Raw genomic sequence first — 23,507 nt, 5'->3', positions numbered from 1 at the left:
CCTTCATATTATCCATATTAATATCCCCTTCCTGGCCCCTTACGGGCAACGAGAGAGAAATGTGTTTATAGTCGGCTAGCCGAATTCCTCGGTTAAGAGAACTTACCTGACTGACTTTGAATAACATTCGTGATTAGTAATACCAAATTAATATATTTTTTTTGTATGGAATCTCGCTGTTGGCCTTAAGGGCCTTTACAGCCCAGCTCGGGCTGTTTTGGCGAGCTTAACTCAGCTGGAAAGGGTGGGTTCCCGCGACTCGCGCAAGGGCGTCTCCTGTGAGACTCAAACCTCGGCTTGGACTGTCGCGGGGGGGTCAATTGCCTCAAGGGCAGGATGGAAGCTTACTGGAGTGAAAGTAATATTTAGACCGCAAACCTTTATGTGAGAGAATCAAATTTACGCCATAGAGAAGCACATTCAATGACATTGACGTAATTATAAAATTTTTGTTTCTCTTCAAATTGAGAATCTGTAATTTGTGTTAATTATTACTCTACTATCTATAGTATTAAAGATGGCGTCCTTGTCGCAGTTGCTATTCTTTACTAAACAATAATGAGCAAATAAATTTTTTCACTATTTTTATAACTTATATTTAAAAATTTAATTAATATTTTGGAGAATCCTATTACCTTCACCAGCTATTTATTTTGATAATGTGATAGTAAGTGAACCGATGGCTTCAAATGTGCAAGGCTCTTCTTTCACTCAACAAACATTTGTTGAGGAAATTGATTACAATGAGATTCAGGAATTACAGGTATTTTATTTTATTAACAAACTTGTTTTTGTTTTCAAAAGTTCAAAATTTAAAGATGTTCTTGTGTAATTAGGTGGTAGGTAAAGGAGCTTTTGGTGTCGTATGGAAGGGTCTTTGGAGGAATACATTTGTTGCTGTAAAGCACATTAATTCCGAGGCAGAAAAACGTCAATTCGCAATTGAAGTGCGACAATTGTCTCGAGTTTCTCATCCTAATATTGTGCAGTTGTATGGAGCATGTACACAAGGTGCTCACGTGTGTCTTGTTATGGAGTATGCTGAAGGGGGCTCATTATACAATGTTCTTCATGTCCGGCCAAAACCGAAATATACTGCGGCTCATGCTATGAGTTGGGCAAGACAGTGCTCAGAGGTAATTACTGCTTACTGAAAGTTTCAATATTTTGTTATACATATTAGTTACATGTAAAGCTTACTTACTTTCCAATTTCCAATTTATTAATTAAAATTAAAATTTTACAGGGTGTGGCATATCTACATGCTATGAAGCCAAAGCCATTAATTCACAGGGATCTTAAACCTCCAAACTTACTATTAGTTGCAGGAGGAAAGAAATTGAAAATTTGTGATTTTGGCACTGCTGCTGATAAAGCCACATACATGACTAATAATCAAGGTAGTGCTGCTTGGATGGCACCAGAGGTAAAATATTTTCTAAATTGTACTTCTACATATCTTCTAAATATAAAAGTTTTTATCATTATTTATTATTTTTATATAGAAATAGATCTAACTATGAAAATGATAATCATCAATAATTTAATTGTTTTATTTTTTTACTGATTTGCAGTAGCTTAAAATAATGATTTTTATAGTTACTTGTTACTTACCAAATTTCAAAGTATATTTTTTTATTACGGATTTTGATGCCTTTGTTACCTTTTAGCTTAAGTCTGCTTTTGGCTTTTTTATACCTGGTGTAGACCATACTACCTATAATAGGAAGTATTTTGTTGTAATTATGAAAAATAGACAATACTGTGTGTTGCCTTAATGCATAATGCCATAGTCTACTATTCTATATTGAAAAATCTATCAATTTCAGGTATTTGAGGGATCTTCTTACACAGAAAAATGTGATGTGTTTTCATGGGGAATTATTTTATGGGAAGTTTTATCCAGAAGAAAGCCATTTGAAGAAGGAGGCACAGCATATAGGATAATGTGGGCAGTTCATACAGGTAAATGTCTTAAATATAAACAAAATACCAAGAAGTTTAAACTGCATTGTGGCCTAATTGGTATAATAATATTACATTTACAGGTAATATTATATAATGCAATGTTAGGATAAGACCATAATCTGCGGTCATAGATCAGACAATGATAAGTACATTGTTTCTCTGTATGACTTATCATATTCTGAACTATGGCCAAAGATATATATATTAATAGATATATTAATGTGATATACATTTTTCAACTGAAATGTGCGGCAAATATTCTTATGTTTGGTTCATAACTTAAATTTCCTGAAACATCTCTGCACTGTGTTTGTTTTTGCATTATTTAATGTCATGGGCTAAGCTTAACAACAAATCAGAAATTGTAGGTTGATTTGTGTCAATTCTACACAAAAGTTTTCTTATTTTTAATATGTTATTTCAGGGGAGCGGCCTAATTTAATAGAAGGGTGTCCGGAACCCATAGAGCAATTAATGACTCAGTGTTGGCATAAAGTTCCTTCAGAGAGACCCAGCATGGCCAAGGTAAGTGTTTCAAACGTTTCTAGCTAGAATTAATGAAAGTAATTGAAATGTAAAAGGCTATTTAAGCTGTCCTTCAGTAAAAAAAAGTGATTTTCTAGGGCCCTTTGTGGGATACTAAATGTTCTTATTGTATTTCATTAATTTTTTCTTATTTTCTTTAATTTCTGATCCATCCGCAATCAGCCTCTTGGCTTTTATCAGATTTTATGAGAAATGATGGAATTTAGGGAACGCAAATCCAATAATTTTAATTTTAAGTATTCCTGAAAACTTTTCCTCAGAAGTTAGAAAAGGCTCACATAATGTACAAAAGGCTGAGTGCATATTCGAGAAATAATAATTTCCAGAATACTGCTCATAGACCTACTTCTTCATTTAAATTGAATTAATGATTAATTGAATTTTTTGTTTTTTTTAGGTTGTAGAGATTATGAAAGCACTATGCGAATTTTTTCCCGGCGCCGATACTCCAATCAACTATGATGACCTGGAAGCAGACGAGGAAGAATACTCTGACGACTACATGATCTACGACAGTCGGGAGAGCTATGACACAGACACTGAGAATATGACACAAGCCCACAATCCCATATTTTCAAATGAATCAAATTCAATAAGGAATACAGGGAAACTCTCCCCTCGGCCTAGAAGCTTTGTAGAGAGCCAAGTGAATAGATTACAGGTGTTAATGGAACCAAAGCCTACAGTGTCTGATTTGAAACCAAAAAAGCCAGAGTTGTTAGAACCAGGTCGACTGGCAAAATTGAACTCCCCCGGATCCGAGAGGTGTATGCCTAGTGAAGGAAGTACTCCTCAGGACACATTAAGAGTGTTTCGGAGTCCCAATATTTTTAGTGAATCCTCTACTCCTCGGGGGCCATCGCCCATCGTTAATTATAATATTGGGAATATGAATCCGAGGCATATTGACATTGAGCAGTATTGGAATAGGGAGAATGATAAGTCTCCAGCGAGGACACCCTCAGCTATTAGCACAAATTCGTCTCGTAAAGAGGATTATAACCAGAATTACTGTGATAAATTGAGTGCGGCAAATAGTCCTATGACTCCGATAAGGGAATACAATGGGAATGTGGGTGATACAAGATATCAGACACCATTGCAAATTGATGTTGATCCTGTAAGTTTTTTATTATTGGCTTGTTAATTTTAATTAGTTGGTAAATTTGAGTGATATTTAGTAAGTATTATCGCTTGATAAAGCCAACCCTCTCATGAAAATGCCTGAAATTAGACTTATTAACGTTGTTAAAACTGGGCCATATTAGGTCATGAGGTATATTTTTTTCTGAGGTCTAAACCTCATTGTGTAGGCATTTGTACTATTTTGCTTAGCCATATAGTCCAAATGCCTACAATAAAGTTTACAAGCGTGCATCTTTACATGAGTTACAATCTAGCTTATTCAATAGTTATGTAGAATTAATTTTCTAAATACTTATGAATAGCTTAAACTAAGGTTGTGTTCATTAACAGTCTTATGCGGCGTCCTAATTGGCAGCGATCGTACGATGCGTTTTTCACACGATCAAAGTGGTCGTGCGATGACCTAACAGGTGTCTCTAATAGATCGCGCGATGTCCATCGTGTGATGCCGTCGTTCGATGGCAATATTGCTTTAAAAATTGCAAATGATATTGAAAAAAGGAAACGTAGACAACATAAAATACTTTATAGATCCAGGAATCTGCGCGGTGAATTTTTCAACCTTTATTTTGATGTACGATATAATAAAGAAGTCTTTTACGATTATTTGTCCATGTCAAAAGAAACATTTGACTACATCTGCAATGGAATACAAGAGAAAATAGGACATTTAAAAGAGATCTGTTGCTTTGATTACATGATCGCACGATCAATCGCATCGTACGATCGTTATTATGCATTTCATGTGCTCGCACGATTACTTGCGAGGTTCAAATAGGACACTCTGATGAAATCTGTATGTGTGTAATGCCAATTACAATTGTAAACATATACAAAATTCATTGTCAGTAACAAAATATTCTAGACCTGTGCATTTATCAGAACTTTTCTAAACTTATCAAACCCAAAACTCAATGTCTTACAGCCAACAGAAAAAAATGTCTTTGAACTTAATTTTTAGAAATATATTCCCACTTACACTGGTAGACCAGTATGTGATTATTCATTTAATTTTATTATTAACACTTTATTGCCTTGTGCAATGGAATAAAAAATAATTATTATAAACTGCTACCAAGCAAGCTATCCAAATTAAAGAGACAATAAAATAAAAATTAAGTAAAAGAGTCCGAAGCTTATTTTATAATAAAATAACAATAAAAAACAATTTGCAAAGAGGAAAAAGAAAATATGATTATTACAAGTAACTTTACTAAATCATACTAAAGGCAATTTTTATGACGTCAGACCTCTTCCTAACATTGTTTGTTTACACCATTTAAACGCCCAAAAAAACTTTATTCAGCATTATTTTTACACTATAATAATAATAGTAAATAACATTTTAGAACTCCTGGGAATTGCGGGAAGGACTTCAAGATATTGACGGCTACGTTGAAGTGAGACACACTGGCGGACTTGACAAGTTTATGCCGATTGGTAAGTTTAATAATAATTAATTTTTACAGCTGTTATTTTATATTGATGTATGTTTATTATTTCTAAATATTTTGGGAGTATAATAAATCAGGTGAATGTATATTTGAAATCAGAATTTTAGATTCATTACAATTACTTTTATTCATTACATTTAAAACGTCAAATGGATATCTCATTGCGCATTGTATTGCATTATTGGAATGCTGTTTGAAGACAAGTATTGCAATGAATTGATTCGCATACACCTTATAGAAATTTTATTCCTACTTTGCCTTTATTGTTGCTACATAAGCAATATGTTGAAAACTAAATTAACACTTATCTTACTTAAATAATGAATCACTATCCCTATGTTGAAGACAATAGGAGATGATGAATGTTTTAAATTGAGTCAAAATTTATCAACATATTTTACTCTTTTGCACATACAAAAAAGTCACACAGAAAAAATGTAGAAGTGTATACATATAAACTTCGAAAATATTAAATTTGTAAAATTAAAAAAAAACTGTTCTTAAACATGACGCTTTAAATAAAATTACTTAATGCCTACATTAATTTCAATATAAATATTCAGGAACCTTGAAACTATTTGATAGAGAAACATCTGTAAACTATGAAACCTCTTAGATGATTCAAGTTCATGCGCAGTAAACATTTGTAAGCGATGAATACTGTATGAGCAATGGCATCGAAATAATCCTGGAACAGGACTTGTCTGAATCACTTCTATTCTGTTTTCTAAATATTTTTTGTTTCAATTTTTAAAGGCAATCTTTAGTCATTATAATTATATCTTTAATCTGCTATGGTTAGGTTTGGTTATCTTGGATTGATATATTTACCTATTTAAAAGCGTCCTGTAAAAGACAGCATTAAAAGGCTTAAAAAACATTCTATAGATTTTTTCTGGCCTGCACGGTTTGTGCATTGTGGCCCAGGGTCGAAACAGGGAAACGGGTAAAAATATAAAATTATCGGATGGAACATTCTATAAGTTAGAAATTAAGTATAATACATGATTACGTTCGTTACTTTGGATATTATTGTGATGTGAATGTAAGTCGTGTCTTCTCTATCTTGAATAGATTTTTACGTAATGTTTGATTTTGTATCTGTAATATCTAGGTGGCTAGTAGCATAACGTAAATAAAACTGCTTTCTCAGAAGCCGCGGCCTAAATGTAGTTTTATTACTAAAAGACCTCTTAGCCCGCTTCTTAGAAGCGCGGCACAAACAACGTTGCCATTTGACATGATACGTTTGCAAATTGTTTGGAAGTTACTCATTACAGTACAGTCGATAAGAATTGTGTTAATATATTTTCACATATTTAACAGCATTAATGATATAATGTTAGGAATTTTCCTAATAAGGCAGTGATAGAAACCTTGTTAATTGAAAACTATTTTATGAATTACAATAAAAACTTAGTAGGTATTTGTCGCCATCAAAATACATATTTTTTTATATAATATACTATAGGCCTTTATGCACTAACCTAACACATACATTGTAACTATATTTATTTATTTTTATAGCAGCTTGGTCAGTTTGGTCACGATGTCTTACGACCTAGGCCCCACCTCGTTGTTTCCACTCGTCTCTTTTACAAGCTGATCTTCTCCACCCTTCCGGCAGATCATCTTTCCATCGCTGTTCCTTCTCTCATCTCTTGCATACCATTCCATGACGTCTTTCCTCTATTTTTCTTTTTGCGACCTCATATGTTCAGTCTAAGTACATTGTTTTTTAATTTATGTTAATACATCACATAGTTACTATTATATACATATAACATATTACTTATTTTTGTGGTTGTCCGTCTGTCACACCGTATGTTCAACATACTCCATTCCATGTCCCGTTGACAAACTGTTAGTTTCTGATTTTTTTTTGCTGAAATAAAAGTTGCCATGACAGTATTATTTATAATCAGTATCGCCAAATGACCTATTTGATCTTCGGTGGCGAGCCTTTTATTGTGTGCTAAAAATCTAAATTCGTATAACCTATTTAACTTCAAGGTTTCACCAAATACAAATGTTTATTTGTACCAAAAAGTAATTCAACAATTCACTATTATGATTTTCGTATTACAATATGTACATCGTTTCCAAATACATGTTTGTACTTTCTTATGGTTCTTAAAGTTTTAAATTCTGTAAGTTATAAATTCTGACTGTTTAATAACATTTTTAACACGTCTAGTAGGGTATACAGCTTCTTTTTTCAGTATAATGATTACCTAACGCTTGAACCCTGTAATTATTCCACAATCTGAGATCAGACCGTGACAGTCGATCGATCCTATCTGCATCCCAATAACCACACCCTACGGAGACAATCCATTTTTGGCGAAGGATAGATTGCCATCTAATCGCTCTTTACACACATATTTCATTATCAATTGAAACCAAATAAAGTAAATAAAACCGTACAAATAATATTAAAATGTACTTGTCTATGTTTAAAACGTATCAAATAGCTTTTTAATCATTTTAAAAATATTATAGGATATTGGCACAGTTAAACTGTCATTTTCATAAAAGGTCTATCCATATACACCGATCGGCCCTACCATAAATAGCTTGTATCGACAGATGGCTATTACATTCCGTCGATTGGTTATTGGCACACTTTTATCAATATTTGGATTAAGATGTTTATGTGATATGTTCAAAAATGGATTGAGTTAGGTGATTGGGCCAAACCCAAAAATTAATCGTAAGTGAATATCACGCATCTAAATTATAGTTCTAGCAGCGACATAGTTCAGTCCAGATGCGTTATAGGACGGTCCCGATATGAGTCACCGTTCTCGGAAGAGGCCGTTACTATTTTAGACTGTGTCCGCTTACCTTCTAGGAACCGCGAGGGACCAACGACCGATCTAAAGTATTGTTAGATCTTGAACGGGGTTGTTGGTACCGTTTTATTCCCGCTAGTATTATGTCCACCTCCAGGAAGTCTCGGTTCGATTAATCAACATTTATATAATGATTCACAATACATCACACTTCTAATTATGCATGCGGAACTGATTATGATATTGAAGTGGAAAATATTATGAATATAATACGAATATTTACGACTTGAACTATGCATGTATGTATGTTTAACTATGTCTTATTCTTGATCTTTTTAAAATAACAAAAAAATATTCCTTGTCGTGACTAAAACCATATTTTTGTTTGAAGAGGCGATTCGAAATTCCATGATTTGCGTGATGAAAGCATTTCCTGTCTAGTTAATATTGACAGGCGTCCGCGCAAATAGCTAGACTGTTTATTTTTTGCTTCCGGTTAGTCAAGAAAATTTTGTCTGTATTTTAGACAATTTTGACGGTGAGTATTCACTTGTCATAGTCCAATCATTCAAAATTTGTGACACGAAACAAAGATCATTAAACCAAGTATTGAAATTAAAAAAAAATAGTTTCTCTTCAAAAACTTGTAGGTACCTTGAATCTAAATTTCAAACTCTCTACTCTCTCTCAACTCTCCGAGCGGCTTGATCCATTGGCGTTGCGTAGAGTGTGGGGTCTCTCTGCATCTTCTACCGCATTTACCATGGAGAGTGTTCAGAGGAGTTGTTCGGATTAATACCTGCAGCTGAGTTTCATCATCGAACGTCGAGGCAGAATACGAAATTCCACCCGTATCACCTCGACGTCCACCGTTCCACAACTGCGCGTTTTTCTAGGCAGTTTTTGCCGCGCACCACCACTTTGTGGAACCAGCTGCCGACTGAAGTATTTCCGAACCAATTCGACTTAGGGTCCTTCAAGAAAAGAGCAACGTACTCGCGAGCCTTCTGGCATTGAGAGTGTCCATGGGCGGTGGTGTCACTTAACATCAGGTGAGCCTCTCGTGCCCGTTTGTCCCCTGTTCCATAAAAAAAAGCCTGGCAGAATATCTTGTTAAGTATCAACGATAACCTGCACGTTTTGATCACTATGGAATCGCAAAAACTTGAAATCTATTGTTGACATTTTAACCCCGGTTCTAGCTCACATTTTCAACACTTCCGTTTTCTCTGGTGTCTTTCCTAATATCTGGAAATTTGCCCATGTTATTCCTATTCCTAAAATCGCTAACCCAGTTACCTATTCTGATTTTCGACCTATTTCCATCCTTCCTTTCCTTTCTAAGGTTCTTGAACGTATTCTTCATCAGCAATTAGTTATCTTTCTCAACGAACACTCCCTTCTTAATTCAGTTCAATCCGGTTTTCGTCCTGGGCACAGTACAGCTACTGCTCTCACTAAGATTACAGATGACATAAGACGTGGCATGGATAATAAAAAACTCACAATACTTACCTTGCTTGACTTTAGTAATGCCTTTAATTCGGTAGACATTGATGTTCTTCTTGCTTTGCTGCGTTCTATTAATATGTCCCCTTCTGTGATTAATTGGTTTAAAAGCTATCTATCGGAACGTCAGCAACGAATTAAATTAACTGAAAGCTTTTCCTCTTGGTCTCATGTTTCTGCTGGCGTACCGCAGGGTGGTATCCTCTCTCCTCTTCTCTTTTCGCTCTTTATAAATTCTATTACTAATCAACTTTCTTCCAACTCTCATCTTTATGCTGATGATCTTCAAATTTACAACCAGTCTACTTTTGATGAATTGCCGGCTGCTATTCTGACGGCAAACTTTGATTTAGACAAAGTTGTGAAATGGAGTAAATCGTATGGTCTTCAGATAAACCCTTATAAGAGCCAGTCTATTATCATCGGAAGTGCATCGTATATAATGAGAATAAATTGGTCAACTTTACCCCAGATTACTATAGATAGTACGGTTGTTCCGTTTTGCTCCACTGTTAGGAATTTGGGCATTACTTTGGATAAAACCCTGTCTTGGCAGCCCCAAATAAATGAACTGAGCAGGAGGATTTTTTCTTCTTCCCACGCACTTAATAGGTTACGCAATTTTTTGCCTATCTCAACTAAAATTTCTCTTGCTCACTCTCTTTTACTTTCTATTCTTGATTATGCTGATGTATGTTATCCTGATTTAACTGAGTTGCAGCTTGATAAGTTAGAGCGCTTACAAAATGTTTGCATCAGATTCATTTTTGGACTCCGTAAATTTGACCATATTTCGGAGTTCCGAAGAAAGCTCAATTGGCTACCCATTCGATTGCGGCGTAAGATGCGCATTTTACAACTTCTCTTTAATATTCTTTTTAATCCCAAAACCCCTAGTTACTTAAAGCAAAATTTTATTTTCCTCTCCGGCGGCAGTTTTGACTTACGTTCCTTAGACAACCTAATTCTTGAAACTCCTACGCATAAAACTGAATTCTATCACTCCTCCTTTACTGTGCAGAGTATCCTGCTATGGAATTCCCTACCAATCGATATTAGACGAGCGCAATCTTTAAATGTATTTAAAAAGCTTCTTTTTGATCATTTTCTTTCTTCCTCGTAATTAGTTCTGCTTATATATATTTATTTTTATAGGTTAACCTTTTTATTTGCTTTTAAATTTTTGTCTATAATTATTTTTATTTATTATTATTGCTATTTTTTCTTTGATTTTGTTTTATTATATTCAATTAGTTATAGTAACGCATGTTCTAAGTTTAAGTTTTTAGTTTTTTTGTTTTTTTGTTGCTTTTGTTAATTGATTTTTTTTGTACTCTACCCTCTGATGGTTTTTCTTTAACGTTGTGTTTCTCATTAGGGTTGCCTGGAAGAAATCGCTTGTAAGCGATAAGGCCGCCCTTTGCCTTATATCTTTTGTTACTGTTTTTTTTATTTTTTATTTTTTTGTTATGTGTGTTTTTGTATAAGGCAATAAAGGATTAATAAATAAATAAATAAATCTATTGGAGTCTCTGACTTATGAAAATACTAGACAGACTATTTTGTAAGTAGCGATCTTATGGCGCGTGCCCTGCTGAGTCAGCGCCCACGTCAATGCGGTAAGAGCAATATCGCGGTAAAGTAAATAAGTCGTAATATTTTCATGGGTGCCGCCGCGGCGGGCTTCTTGCCCGTTATGCGCTACTCAAATAAACAAAAGTGTTGATTTTTATACAGTAACGTCCGCCTGAGAGCCGGCTAGCTCTATCGCTTCTTGAAAACTATTTTACGAATTTATTACAACCGTTTAATGAATAGCTTGAAATGCCATTCAGACTTCTTTGATTTTTTTATATGTTTTTGGTGATCACTCTGAATTCGTAATAAAATCTTTACATTATTTTTGGTACTTTTTGTAAAAGTAAAAGAAAATCCTCTAAACTAAAATTTTGGCAGCACTGTATGAAGGAGGAATGAAGAAGCTAATTGTTTTGTTTAGTCATTGATGGAACTACAACATTGACACACCTGTGTCGTGACTATTAGCTTTAATTTTAAACAATTGTAATTTGCAAAGTGCGAATCTTAATCTACGACCGTTATATTGAGCCTACACATTTGTCGGATGTCAACAGAGACACGCATGAATCAGCTCGCTACAATTAATCTAATTTAAGGTTATCGGGAAGGCATGGGTTGGGACGACGCACAGTCTCGCGCCGCCGTTGAATGCCGGCGCATCGCTGCACTGATGCAACTTTGTCATACGTCCCAACGTATACGCACGCAACCGTGCACGTACATATACCAGTGAGATGCCGCAAACGGATTGTTCCGTACAAGTTTCGATAACTGTGAAAGAGATTTCTAATAAGTTGGAAGTGTTTGTTGACGTTTTCATGAGTGAGTAATTTTGTATTGGATATGCTGATTGATTTTACTTGTATTGAATGATATCAGATTTATTAATACTTCAGTTACAATGTAAGTTGCTAAGTTGTTGATTCATAGTAAAATTTTGCAATGAAAGAAATAAGGTTTAGGACTTTATCAGTAAAACTAAATGACACTTACACCGTTTTTACTAAAAAAACTTATTACTATCTTCTTGATTAATTGTGTTGCTTAATTTAAAAGAAACTGGTTCATTTTTCAATAAGAAAACTCATAGATTAATTAGAAATATTTTCATGGCTTTATATTGTAAAAAACCTAAAACCTCTAATCTATTTGCTTTGCACAACCTTCATGAACTACGGAAAATTAATCACTAAACAATTATAAAATCCCTGAAGCAATGTAATTTGTTAAATTAATATAGTAAATAATAGTATTATGACAAATCACTTCACTTGCCCGCATCTATCAAATCATAACCAAAATAAAAAGCACGCGTCATTAAATGTATAAATTATCAAACACTGGGATCATTGGCTGATGGCAATGCCAAATCTTTCGGCAAACGTCCGTGCAGCGACGATAGAACTTTTCGTTAAGACCGTGAATAATGGCTAATTATTTTGTGAGTGAGCTTTTAGTTGCAAATAGGCTCTATGTCCATTGTCATTCTAAGTGCCTAGAAAATTTATGCCCGACCATCTGTTTGCACTTTGATGTTAAATACATTATGATTGTTTACAGTTTACGGCCCTTTGTTGATTACAAATGAATTATGATGTTTGTTGACACTGAAAATAACGTTTATACCCTTTGAATTTTATCGCTCTCGTGAAAAATATTTCGGCCTAATAAATGTGGAGTAGTGAGACATTTTGCAGACGGCGCTTAACGGTGATTCAGAGAATACAATTGCCTTTATAGCATCGATGTTGTGCGCAAACGTTGGCATCGTGCGTTATGACTAAGACGCTCTAGATATAATCAAAATATATGACATCTGTTATTTCTATTCAGGTACCCAGTGCGTGTTGACATTCGGTAAACGTGTGCGAAAATTTAGGCAACATTAAAGGTCTATTTATGATTGACAATGTCGTAATACACTCGTTCAAAGCACTTCCTCACTCCACTAGCTCCAATAAGTGTATAAAAAGCCTTAAAAAAAATCTCCTAGCGCTCCCAGTCCTGTCCAGTGCCGAATTGTATCGTTCAAAGCAGCAATGTAATATTACAATAATTTTAAACTAATCGTAGTAAATTTGCCTATATGAATATTTTATTGCAAAACACTGGTTTGAATGTTACAGGTAAGTATAGAAGTGCCTGCTCAAACCCTGCTCGTTTGCCTTATGTACCATTAAAAACATGAAAGTGAAGTTCGATTTAATTCATGTAAACCCGTACTAGGCATCGGGAACAAACCCTCTCGATATAATCTAGTAGCATCTGTTTTTTTTTGACAGCGTAAGTAGGTCGGGGCCTGCGCCTGCGTCACACCGCTGGCCGCCGATCATCATCTTGTTAACGTAAAAGTCGTTACGCTTCTCTTAACTTGATGGCCCTTAGAAATAATTCTTATTTTGTTTTCTAATTATATAGTAGACATTATTTAAAAGAAAAATACCCAACGTCGTCTGACGGTAATGGCTAAGTTATTGTAACAATTATTAAAAAAATCTTTCTAAATTTATAAACTTTGAAGCTTTAAATAAAATGAATACTCCATAGCAACGTTCATTCAAGAAATTTTGATGTCAGCCAACAAAATGCTAAATTAATGATTGTTTGGACGCAGACAATGAAAAGTCGATTTAAATTACATTTAGAAATCACATGAGTCAAGATTATTTTGGCTCGTATTTAAAAAATATTAATACTGAGAATACTTGTTCACAGCATTGTATAAAATATTGTATTTGATGAATGATGATTGAATGGTGTAGTAATTCATGATGAAAAGGGGATAAGTAATGGTAAAGTCCTCGTAATTTTAAATAACAATTTTAAGGACTATTTAAAATTATAATAGCTGGTGACACTCTCTCACTAGGGTAGATGCAATTATTGTGCCTATATATTTGTCCAACTACGGTTTATCCTTAATTATAATCAAATGATTTAGCATTTTTTTTTATCCATATAGAAATAGAATAATCATCGTTTAATGTTTCCACATTATTATGAATTATCAGTCACAATAATATATTATAACGGCATCGAAGGGCTGCCTAAACTACTCATATTTGGTCGTAAAACTCATAGGCATATATAAATAATCAATACAATAGAATTAAGCCGGAACCTTTGATTTAGTTCAATATAACCGGTGCGTTGTTCTTAACGATGTTGTCGTAAACGGTTTTGACTGTATTAAATTCTAGAGGTACAACCTAAATCTAGGGTAAATTTCTTGTATCTTTTATACTAGGTTTTACTAAATGGCCTCATGTAAACATTGTAAGCTAAAATCGTTGTTAATATTCTAAAATGTCACAATTCTGTTAAACCACAGCTCCATAAGAGTGTTTTCCATGCCATATAATATAATACATAGATATTTAGGTTTTGAATCTTTACTTTTCAATAGTTATTCAGTGTAGCTTATTTGGTAGCACTCGTTCAAACATATGCATGACTCACAATACTATTTTACAACGATTCCTTTGCCAATCGCTTTTGTATTGCTTCCTGTTGCTATTACACAAAAAAAATTGTAACACTCCACTAGTCAATTATTGTATATAATCTTGATCAATAATCACATTTGCAGTACAAAGAATTTTCCAGCCTATTGGTATTTGTGGCAAAAATCCAGTATAGTGGATCTATTGAAATGTACGAACGAAAAATTGATTCCCTTAGTAATTTCTTTCAAGTACTTTTATAAACTAATTAGCATTACAAGTAAAAAACAAAATCTTAAGAGCGTTCATTTGTTTTAATTTAATGATACATATAGATCAGTCACTAGTCATTCTTTACTACTAGCAAGTCTTGTAAACATTTTCGTCGCTATGCGAATTTACGAAGTCCCTAGTCCTATAACAAGCTCCTGGTTACTGTCTTTGATGTAATCTGGAACCGATCACGTATATAGAACGTTAACGATGATCGCCCTAGATTTTGGTGTAGGAGTTGGCACGGAATTGTAAACTGCCCTCTTTACAATAGGCGCTAAATAGCTAACCATTTCACCGACAACGCACATTAATCCGCTTTAAATATCTATATTTCAATGTGCTCTCTGAAAACCGTCAAAAGATTAATGGATATGCATAGTTCAGTTGGAGAGATATATAGTTTTTCATTTTGATGGAAATAGATCTTGATGTGTCCCATATATTAAGACGTATTAAACTTTGTGACATTAAGAAGATAACTTGCGATAATACTCATAATAATTAATCGTTTTTTGCAAAGAATGTGGTAAATTGATATAAGTAAATTATATTATAAATAAAGGCATTAGGCATGCATGTCATTAATTATTATTATGCCATAATAATAACAACAGGTTGTTACATGGGCCCCCAAAACTAAATAAAAGTTCTATTTCATAATTATGCCAAAGCCTTAATCATATAAGTATATACATAACATTTTATATTATCACACAAGACAACAGTTAATTTTATATAATATAAAGTTGACTGTTGTGACTGATACTGTTTGGTTGTTATTCTGCGTAAAAGTTTAAGTTCTTTTATCTAACAATTTTTAAAATTCTCAAAGGTCTTCTAAACATAGTACTTTCACTTTGTATATTAAATAAAATCAATAATATTAGTACTCACATATGTGATGTTCGTGGTTGTCTATTAAGTATTGTTTTGCAAACAATCATGAATGAAATTAAACCTACTGTAAAAACAAGAATTGTTGTGTTGTACTTTTTATTTGCATAAGTTTTTGTTGCAGCGATGAATGCGTTGATTCACATAAGCAAAACCAAATAATGTCGTATTTTAAACAAAATTGCTGCCCGTTAAAAATTATTAAGGTGTACGTGCCAATAAATTATTTCCAATGTTTCATCACTAATTTGAGCTGTGTATTATTGTCCTTTATATTTTTGTTTTAAAACAGTACAAGGACACCTAAATTCGTACAGATATTTCCGTATCGAATGAAAGTGCGGATGAATCAGACTTTTTTTAAATCTACTACGTGCCTGTCATCTGCCCAACGTTAATCTAACATAACAATTTTGTACATTCAGCTTTTTGGCACACGACATTAAAGTAAGTGTCAGCATTTCAATCTTTCCTACCTAATTACAGATGTCCTCTTAAAATGCCTGCGGATTCTTTTATCTGGGTGGTTTTAATTAAAACTAAATGTGTCACCATTTATAAATATCTCAATGAAATACTCTATATTCGATTTGTCTGTTAGCCGTCGGGACGTATTAATGTCTCCGATCAAAGCCAGAGATCCGATCTTGAGGAAACATATTTATGGCAGCCAGTTGAAGGATTTTATTAGTTTCGTATTAACATCATTAAGCTGTTTGTGTCACGTAAATCCTGAAACTTACCCTCTGCACTTTACGGTGCCCAACCAAAAATAGCTGTGTGTAACATCATGTTATCATAATATATAAGCGTTTAGTTAACAATGTAGCTTGCCAAAACTAATTTCATCCATTGTAATTTTTCATTGTATCTAATGCTTAGCGTGACACCTGAGCTGATCCATCAAGAGACTCGTGACATTAGCCTTATATCCATCATATTGGCTGGACAATAAAATGACATCAAGCTAAGTTCAGAAACATTTCTTCGGTAAGAATTACCATGATTCGTATCGTGACCGAGTAAATTTCAAGCTTTTGTATCGAATAATTTCTTTATCCCTATGTTTCAGAAACAAAAGATAACAATATATATAAATTAATCACCGAGGCCATAAAAATTATATTGCGTTGTAGTTTTATTACTCATGCTAAAGGAAGTCCAATTTGGTCCAGTCCTCTCGGTTACTAGTCTGAGAAATTGAAATACATACGCGTAAACTTCCCTAGTTAAAGTTTTATGGTTCATCGATGTTCGCAGTCGTAAAATGTGTCGTGTATTAGTCATGATCTAACGAATGCCCGGAGACTATCAGTCAACAGCTCTCCCAGTATGCCAGATGCCTGTCAGCGACATGCGTATGCGTTAATTATCACGCCTTTGTCGCAATTATCCACATATGCTGAATATTACACTAACTGAAGTGTCTTCCTTGTACTCGTGTTTGTCACATTCATTATACAATAATGGTGAATAATGGATGTTTTTCAGTATTTTGGTACTTTATCAAGATCGCGTATATCCCTACAACTCTCAACATACCATGAATAGTCTCGACAAATCATGTTAAATTATGTATAGGTATTTTCTAAATAAATTGAAAATATGGAAAGATGTGAGTAGCGTCGTACGAAATTTTAAATATATTGCCATCCACTTCCGACACGCGTAAAATTTTATATCTTGGATTATTTTGGGCACTCCTTAGGACTATGATAGTTATATATCGTAAACATTGAAATTGGCACACCGAATCAACTACGTTTAAGGGCACGTGCTCGGCGTTTTGTAATACACCGTCATAGCCCAAATAAGATTAGAAGAAAACAATTTAACTTATGCACACGGCTTAGCACAGACATGTTAAAAGGCGATGATTAAAGATTTCTCCTGTCCTCGTATATGTCATAAGGGAGGTGCTCAATTGTTAACACGTTAAGTACCGTGTTTTGCGCACTGCTCTTTGGCTGGTGCAATGCGACCGCAATACTACAATCAACTGTTCATTATTACTGAATGAGCGAGTACTATCCGTATGAAAGTGAAGTAAGATCGTAAGGACATCGTCTTTATTTTTTTTTTCACTTTTTAACATTTGTACTAGACATGCAAGTGGCCACCATGCGGGTGTGTAGTAATACGAATGCCTCCTGCATGCGTGGGACGGGGTCGTCGACCTGTTGCAGAGATCCCGCCCTGCCAGCGGAAAGCAGAAAATCTGACGAAGGGCGGCAGCGCACGGCGTCCGCATTTAGCTCGGGCTGACGTCTCTGAGTCATCCCACCGGGAATAGCGGCAGTTTGTTGTTGCATCGTCCGTTCCCGGCTCTCTCACTTATTTCGAGCTAGCGGCATGTATTGCCTGCTTTTGAGTGCTTTTCTTAACACGACAATTATATACGAATATTGCAGAAAATTCACTTAAACAGTTTTTACTTCAATATATAAAAAATAATGAAAAGTTTTTTTATGTTGTAATAACTTGTAAACTTTAAACATTAACAAAATTATAGCACAATTTTGCCCACTCTGAATACTTAAGCATATTAAGGCTTTCGGTTATCACGACACAAGATAGCCTTGGTCTTCACACCTGTGTCTGTCTACCTGGTGATGGTGATATAACAAAGCGCCGTGTACGCTGCGTGGTCTGTACCCACATCTCGGGCCTTGGCAGTTGGCGCGCGCAGTGCCGGTCGTAGTGTCTCGGTGAACGCACGCGCCATGCCCCCGTTGCCTCCGCCCCTCCGGTCCCGCGACCCTCGCGACACCATCCTCACAACCATCAGGGATACAGTCAGCTGTAGTTGGATATTTTACAGTGAGTCTCGCTGTTCGAACGCGTCTAAACGCGGAAGCTCTGTAGGCCACATTTTACGTCAGTGCGTCTTAAATAGTCGCGATTATTTTTGTGCATTTCTTGTGAGTTTTTGACTGTGATTTGAAGTGTTCTCAACCTTTAGGTCTATGTGTGTCGGTGTTATCACTGAGCTTTGTTTAGTTTCACTGCTGCCATCTACGCGTGGGTAAAGTTTAAAATCTAGGTGAACGTCTGACATCAGCACCGGGAGTAAATTTAACTCTTGACGTATTTTAACCCTGCTAAAGAACTGCGTACGATTCTTTTGGATCTATTATAAACTCTTATTACGTTATCTAATTGCTATTGACGACATTGGAAATACGGCATTTTTTTTCGTAAATCGAATTTCGTGTTGCAACGAAAATTGTTATTATATACATACACGTTAAATTAGGAAGAGTATAAATAACTAATGTTGATAGAGATTTTCTCTATTTCTTTAAACATAACTTAAATTCAAATGTTAACTGTCTATTAATTTATATTTGGCCACTTTATTCAAATTTTATTTGAAAAAAATCAAATCGCAACTAAACTAAAAATTTCGGTTTCAAAATCCAACTACTTTTAACATGTACATATAATAAATATGCTTGTAAATAGTTCAAATATTACATAAATTGTTACTAATAATGTTGTAGGCTGATTACACTTATTATGTATATAAAAATGATTAAAATATTGGTTAACTATAAGATTTTGTTTTCAGGTAACAGCAGTAGTTCGGGCGCGGAAGGCGCGGCCCCAGCAACCGAACCTGACCCAGATCTTGATTCTATGCACATGATGCTGGACCCACACTTAAGGCCTATCTCGCCTGACCTCACAAACGAAGAATCCAAGCGGATATTTGAGGAGCACAAGCAGTTGGCGCAGGAGTATCTCAAGGTACGTTATTTAGACCTGCTAGTTTTGTATGTTTTATAAATGAAAGTTGGAAGCATTCTTCAAATTTTTTGTATTTTGCATTCCAATAACGGTTAATGTTGACAATTTAAATTTCTACATGAATTTGTAAAAATATACCATAGATCCAAGGTTTTTACATTTACTGCTTATGACCACATTTACTGTCCTGACAGACATCTCAACCCTGATCATGCCTTTAAATCCCGGTTAAATTAACACCTATTCTTAAGTTAAAGGTATTCTTTGTGAGATTACGGATGTCAATATGTATAAGGGTTGTATCGCCGCTGTGATATTACCCATAATTACAAGCAAAAATATGGGAGATGGGTTTCGTAATATTTTCTTATATTTCAGATACAAACAGAGCTAGCGTACTTGAGCAAACACAAATCGGAGCTCGAAGAAAAAATGGATGATGAAGAGTTGCGACAAAAAAGAGAGATCATACAACTTGAGAATGAAAAGGTAGCGTAATCTCAATTTACATTAAGTCATATAGTTAGTCTTTGAGAAGAAAATTAATCCTCGAATTGTTAACCTACTCGAAAGAGCAACATGTATTTGGGTATTTTTTATAGGGCTGATAACAAACTGCATATTTATAATATCTAGTATTTTCATAAATACTAGATATTATAAAAACTCAGAAATATGTCTTCAATCTGGTATTTATCTGATAAATTTTTAAAAGCTTTCATGTATCAAATTAATTTACTTTTGATGTTTATAATTTTTATTATGGTTTTCATTTTTGAAAATCTCGTAAGATTTTTCGAAATATTTTTTTAATATAAGTCATATTGGCTGACAAACGGATCTTATTTATTGGAGCTATTTTTTGACAAAACATCGAATAATGGAAACATTTTTATGAGCTGTCCAAACGCAATACAATATCTAAGTGTCTAGAAAAGTCTAGATTCTATAGTTTCCACATGAAATTTTAAAACACATTTCTTTCCATTCCATTTCCAAAACAAGCTTTGTATTTTTTAATATTTGTTTCAGGATTCGTTAATTAAACTTTATTGTACATTGAAAAATCAAGTGACTCGAGCGGAAAATGAAAGCTGGCTTCTGGGAGAGGATGCGCCGCACCAGTGACGTCACACGACCCTGACGTCACGTGACGCCGCGGACCACACGCATTTGTCCAATTAGGTCAATTGTCATTTTGATTTTTGGCATGGAATACTTTCGGAAAACGTTTGAGATTTATAGAGACGCCATTTTGTAAGTTATAGTTACCGTTGAATTATTTTTTTCAAGGTTTTCTCACATTACAATAGATGGAAAAGTTTTAGTACTTTTTATGTGTTAAAACTTTACAAAATGGTACTGTGGTGCGTTTTTTTTAATTTTACTTTCTTTTACATAATGCTAATTTTGGTTTACGAGAGTATATGTAATTAAACTTTAAACGCGTATTTAGTACTGAAGGTTTACGCGTTTCGTATTAAATACTAAATCTAGTCAAACTGGACTTTAGTACTTAGAGGTTATCTAGTCTCGATGCGTGTGATCGCGGTGACTGCGAAAGACTTAGAGTACATCGTTACTACATTGATCTCAAGTCGCCGAACGAGTTTTTCATTATATTATAGGCATAGCTAAACAGAATTTTCATAATTAACGATTTAAAGCTGTAGAGCACCAACACGGCCACAAAAGAAAAAAAGAAAAGAAATAAGTTTAACAAAAATAGTATAAATATAATAAGTATAGGTGCGGACGGCGTTCACAAACAATGCTTTTAATTGATAAGTTTAAACAAGGTTTACATAACATGATTGATTTAATTTATTCGAAATAGTAGAGGATAGGATTTTCTAAATCGCGAGTGACGTCATTGACAAATTTTCTCAGAAATAGTTGCACGTCCTTCGTGTATAATTCGATATTTTATTTATCTATACTATTATCTAAATAATCTTTATAAGATTTGATGTTTTTGTAAATAAAAAAATTGTTTGATGATGATTTTAATGATTATAATGTGAAGGATAGTGCCTGCTTCTAGCTATACTCTCGGGGCGTAATTCTGACTATTAATTTACTTCTAAAACTAAAAAAGGCCTCATTGAGTGAAATGCACAACCTTGGCTCGTAAAGTTTTAATTAGTACTGGGATTATGTGCTCCGCCAAAAATTGGTTCATATTTTAGTGGTAATCTGTGGAATAGAAAACAACAGATACATAATATTTTAAAAGAGGTTTAGAATATCGAAATGCGTTGATTATGCGATCTCATTTCAATTCATAAGAGGAGAAAGAGATAGAGAATTCGATTTTAATAGCTATGCCTATACTGATTTTAATGTATGGTTCCTTTTTTAATCGCTTTACATTTGGAATTGATTAATTCCGTCGTTTTCGTTGACTCCGTTTGTTTTTTATTTGATTTGAAAATTTTTGCACACAAAGGATAAAGTTTGCACACATATTAAGCGTTGAAACTTAGAGTGAAGTATGATTCCTGTATTATAAATCCTAATACATTTTGACGTACGGGACGTACGTAACTAAATCTTGTTTCTGATTTAGTTCATTGTCAGCTTAATTTAACTTATTGATTTAGTTTTTTTATGAATAAGGTACGTGTTTATTACTATTTTATGTTAGTCAAAAATCATTTATTCATATAGGTAACACAATGTACACTTATGAACGTTAAAGAAAGAAATATACATGAAATGCTTCTAATTTTACATTTACGGCCAGTTCTCAAATCAAGGGTGCAGAACGGAAGAGCTATGCTGACCTTGTGTGCAAAAATTATCGCAGTAGATTTTGAATAAAAACTATGTTTTTACTAATCACAAAAGCGTTCAAGAGAGCACGTTTTAGGGCTCTTTTAGCTATGGTTCACAATACATGTAGAAGGCCTTGTAAACGAGTGATTTTCGACTTTACTGAGCAACTTAGCCTGTTTACAAACCCCTCTACATTATTATTAATATTTAAATGATGTATTCGGTGTGCATATGATTTTATTAGATTTAATTTAGATATAGATTACATAAGTATTGTTAATGTTAAGTTTAATAAAGTATATGGAATTTTATGTTTTCTTTCACTCAATGCAGTCAGTTTTTCAACCTTATGAGGCAAAAATTCGTCTATTGTAAAGAGTCTATTAAAACCCAATTATTTTTTAAATCACGAAAAATATGTATACATATATGTATGTATTTATTTTGGCACAGTTGAACTGTCATTTTCATACAAATGTCTATCCACATATATCGATCCGACCTAACATGGATAACTTGTATTGACAGATCAATTACAATCTGTCGATTGATTATTGGCACACTATTATTAATATTTGGATTAAGAAGGCTATCCATCAAACTAACGCGGAGTACAAAAGTATCGTAAAGTTAGTAAAGGGTATACGTGGTGCTATTCTGCCGATTTATCAGTCTGTTGTAACATCCACTTTGATATCTGACTCCACAACTCTCCATCACTTCAAAAAAAAGTACTTTTACTTCGTAACATGCAAGATGTCGAATTTGAATTTTGTTATATCCCTTTTCCTCTGAGTTCATCCTAACATTATTTTTGTTACAAGTGAGAGAACAACTACCTGTTTAATAGACCGTATGTTGTAATAATTGACGTTCTGGATAAATTGCTAAAAAAATGTTGGGTAATGAACCACTACTTTGCGAGAATACAGCAAGATTATTCTGGTGAAAAACTATATTATTATATAATTTAGACAACTTGTGTTTTCGTTTTGGTAGAGCTTTTGTTAACAGTACAAGCTTAAAAATCTGCCCAGCCAACACACCGCTTTTTAGTCTCGTATGAAAAATTTGGCTAGTATAAAGGTTAAGAATTATAGTAAAAACCTCCGATTTATATAGGATAATAGTAGAGACAAGTTTGTACTGTTCGTACCGAGTACTGAACATTTCATTGGATTCGATCTCCGGACTATGTTGCGATGTTTAACCATAAACCAACCAAATGATGGATAGACATGGACGATGAACCATGCAAGCAAGCTTTTTTTTTAACGTCAGGAAATGCTGTTACGTATATCCCTTCGGTATTTTACTCCAAGCAAGCGTACTCAAGGTAAGGAAAAAAAACACGATTTCAGTCAAAA

The 23,507-nt window shown here is 34.1% G+C and overlaps 1 protein-coding gene across 1 annotated transcript; it reads left to right on the top strand.

The window, feature by feature from the left end:
• The first annotated feature begins 526 nt into the window (after nt 1-526).
• Nucleotides 527-22,451, top strand: LOC110998182 (mitogen-activated protein kinase kinase kinase 7). The gene is made up of 10 exons (XM_022266683.2): nt 527-763; nt 837-1,136; nt 1,247-1,426; nt 1,830-1,965; nt 2,393-2,493; nt 2,912-3,634; nt 5,010-5,100; nt 19,184-19,362; nt 19,741-19,851; nt 20,395-22,451. Exons 1-10 carry the CDS (start codon nt 680-682, stop codon nt 20,488-20,490), a joined length of 2,001 nt encoding a protein of 666 aa, XP_022122375.2. The 5' UTR covers nt 527-679; the 3' UTR covers nt 20,491-22,451.
• The last annotated feature ends 1,056 nt before the right edge of the window (nt 22,452-23,507 follow it).

This window comes from Pieris rapae, chromosome 2 (genome assembly GCF_905147795.1).
Source record: "Pieris rapae chromosome 2, ilPieRapa1.1, whole genome shotgun sequence".
Classification (NCBI taxonomy): domain Eukaryota; kingdom Metazoa; phylum Arthropoda; class Insecta; order Lepidoptera; family Pieridae; genus Pieris; species Pieris rapae.
The sequence above is the reverse complement of the archived record's forward strand: the minus strand, read 5'-3'. Positions and strand labels throughout refer to the sequence as shown.

Excerpts from the sequence above, each read along its gene's own strand:
- LOC110998182 (XM_022266683.2), top strand. The coding sequence starts at position 680 with ATGGCTTCAAATGTGCAAGGCTCTTCTTTCACTCAACAAACATTTGTT. Across the intron at positions 764-836 it reads ATGAGATTCAGGAATTACAG|GTGGTAGGTAAAGGAGCTTT; the intron begins GTATTTTATTTT and ends TTGTGTAATTAG. Across the intron at positions 2,494-2,911 it reads AGAGACCCAGCATGGCCAAG|GTTGTAGAGATTATGAAAGC; the intron begins GTAAGTGTTTCA and ends TGTTTTTTTTAG.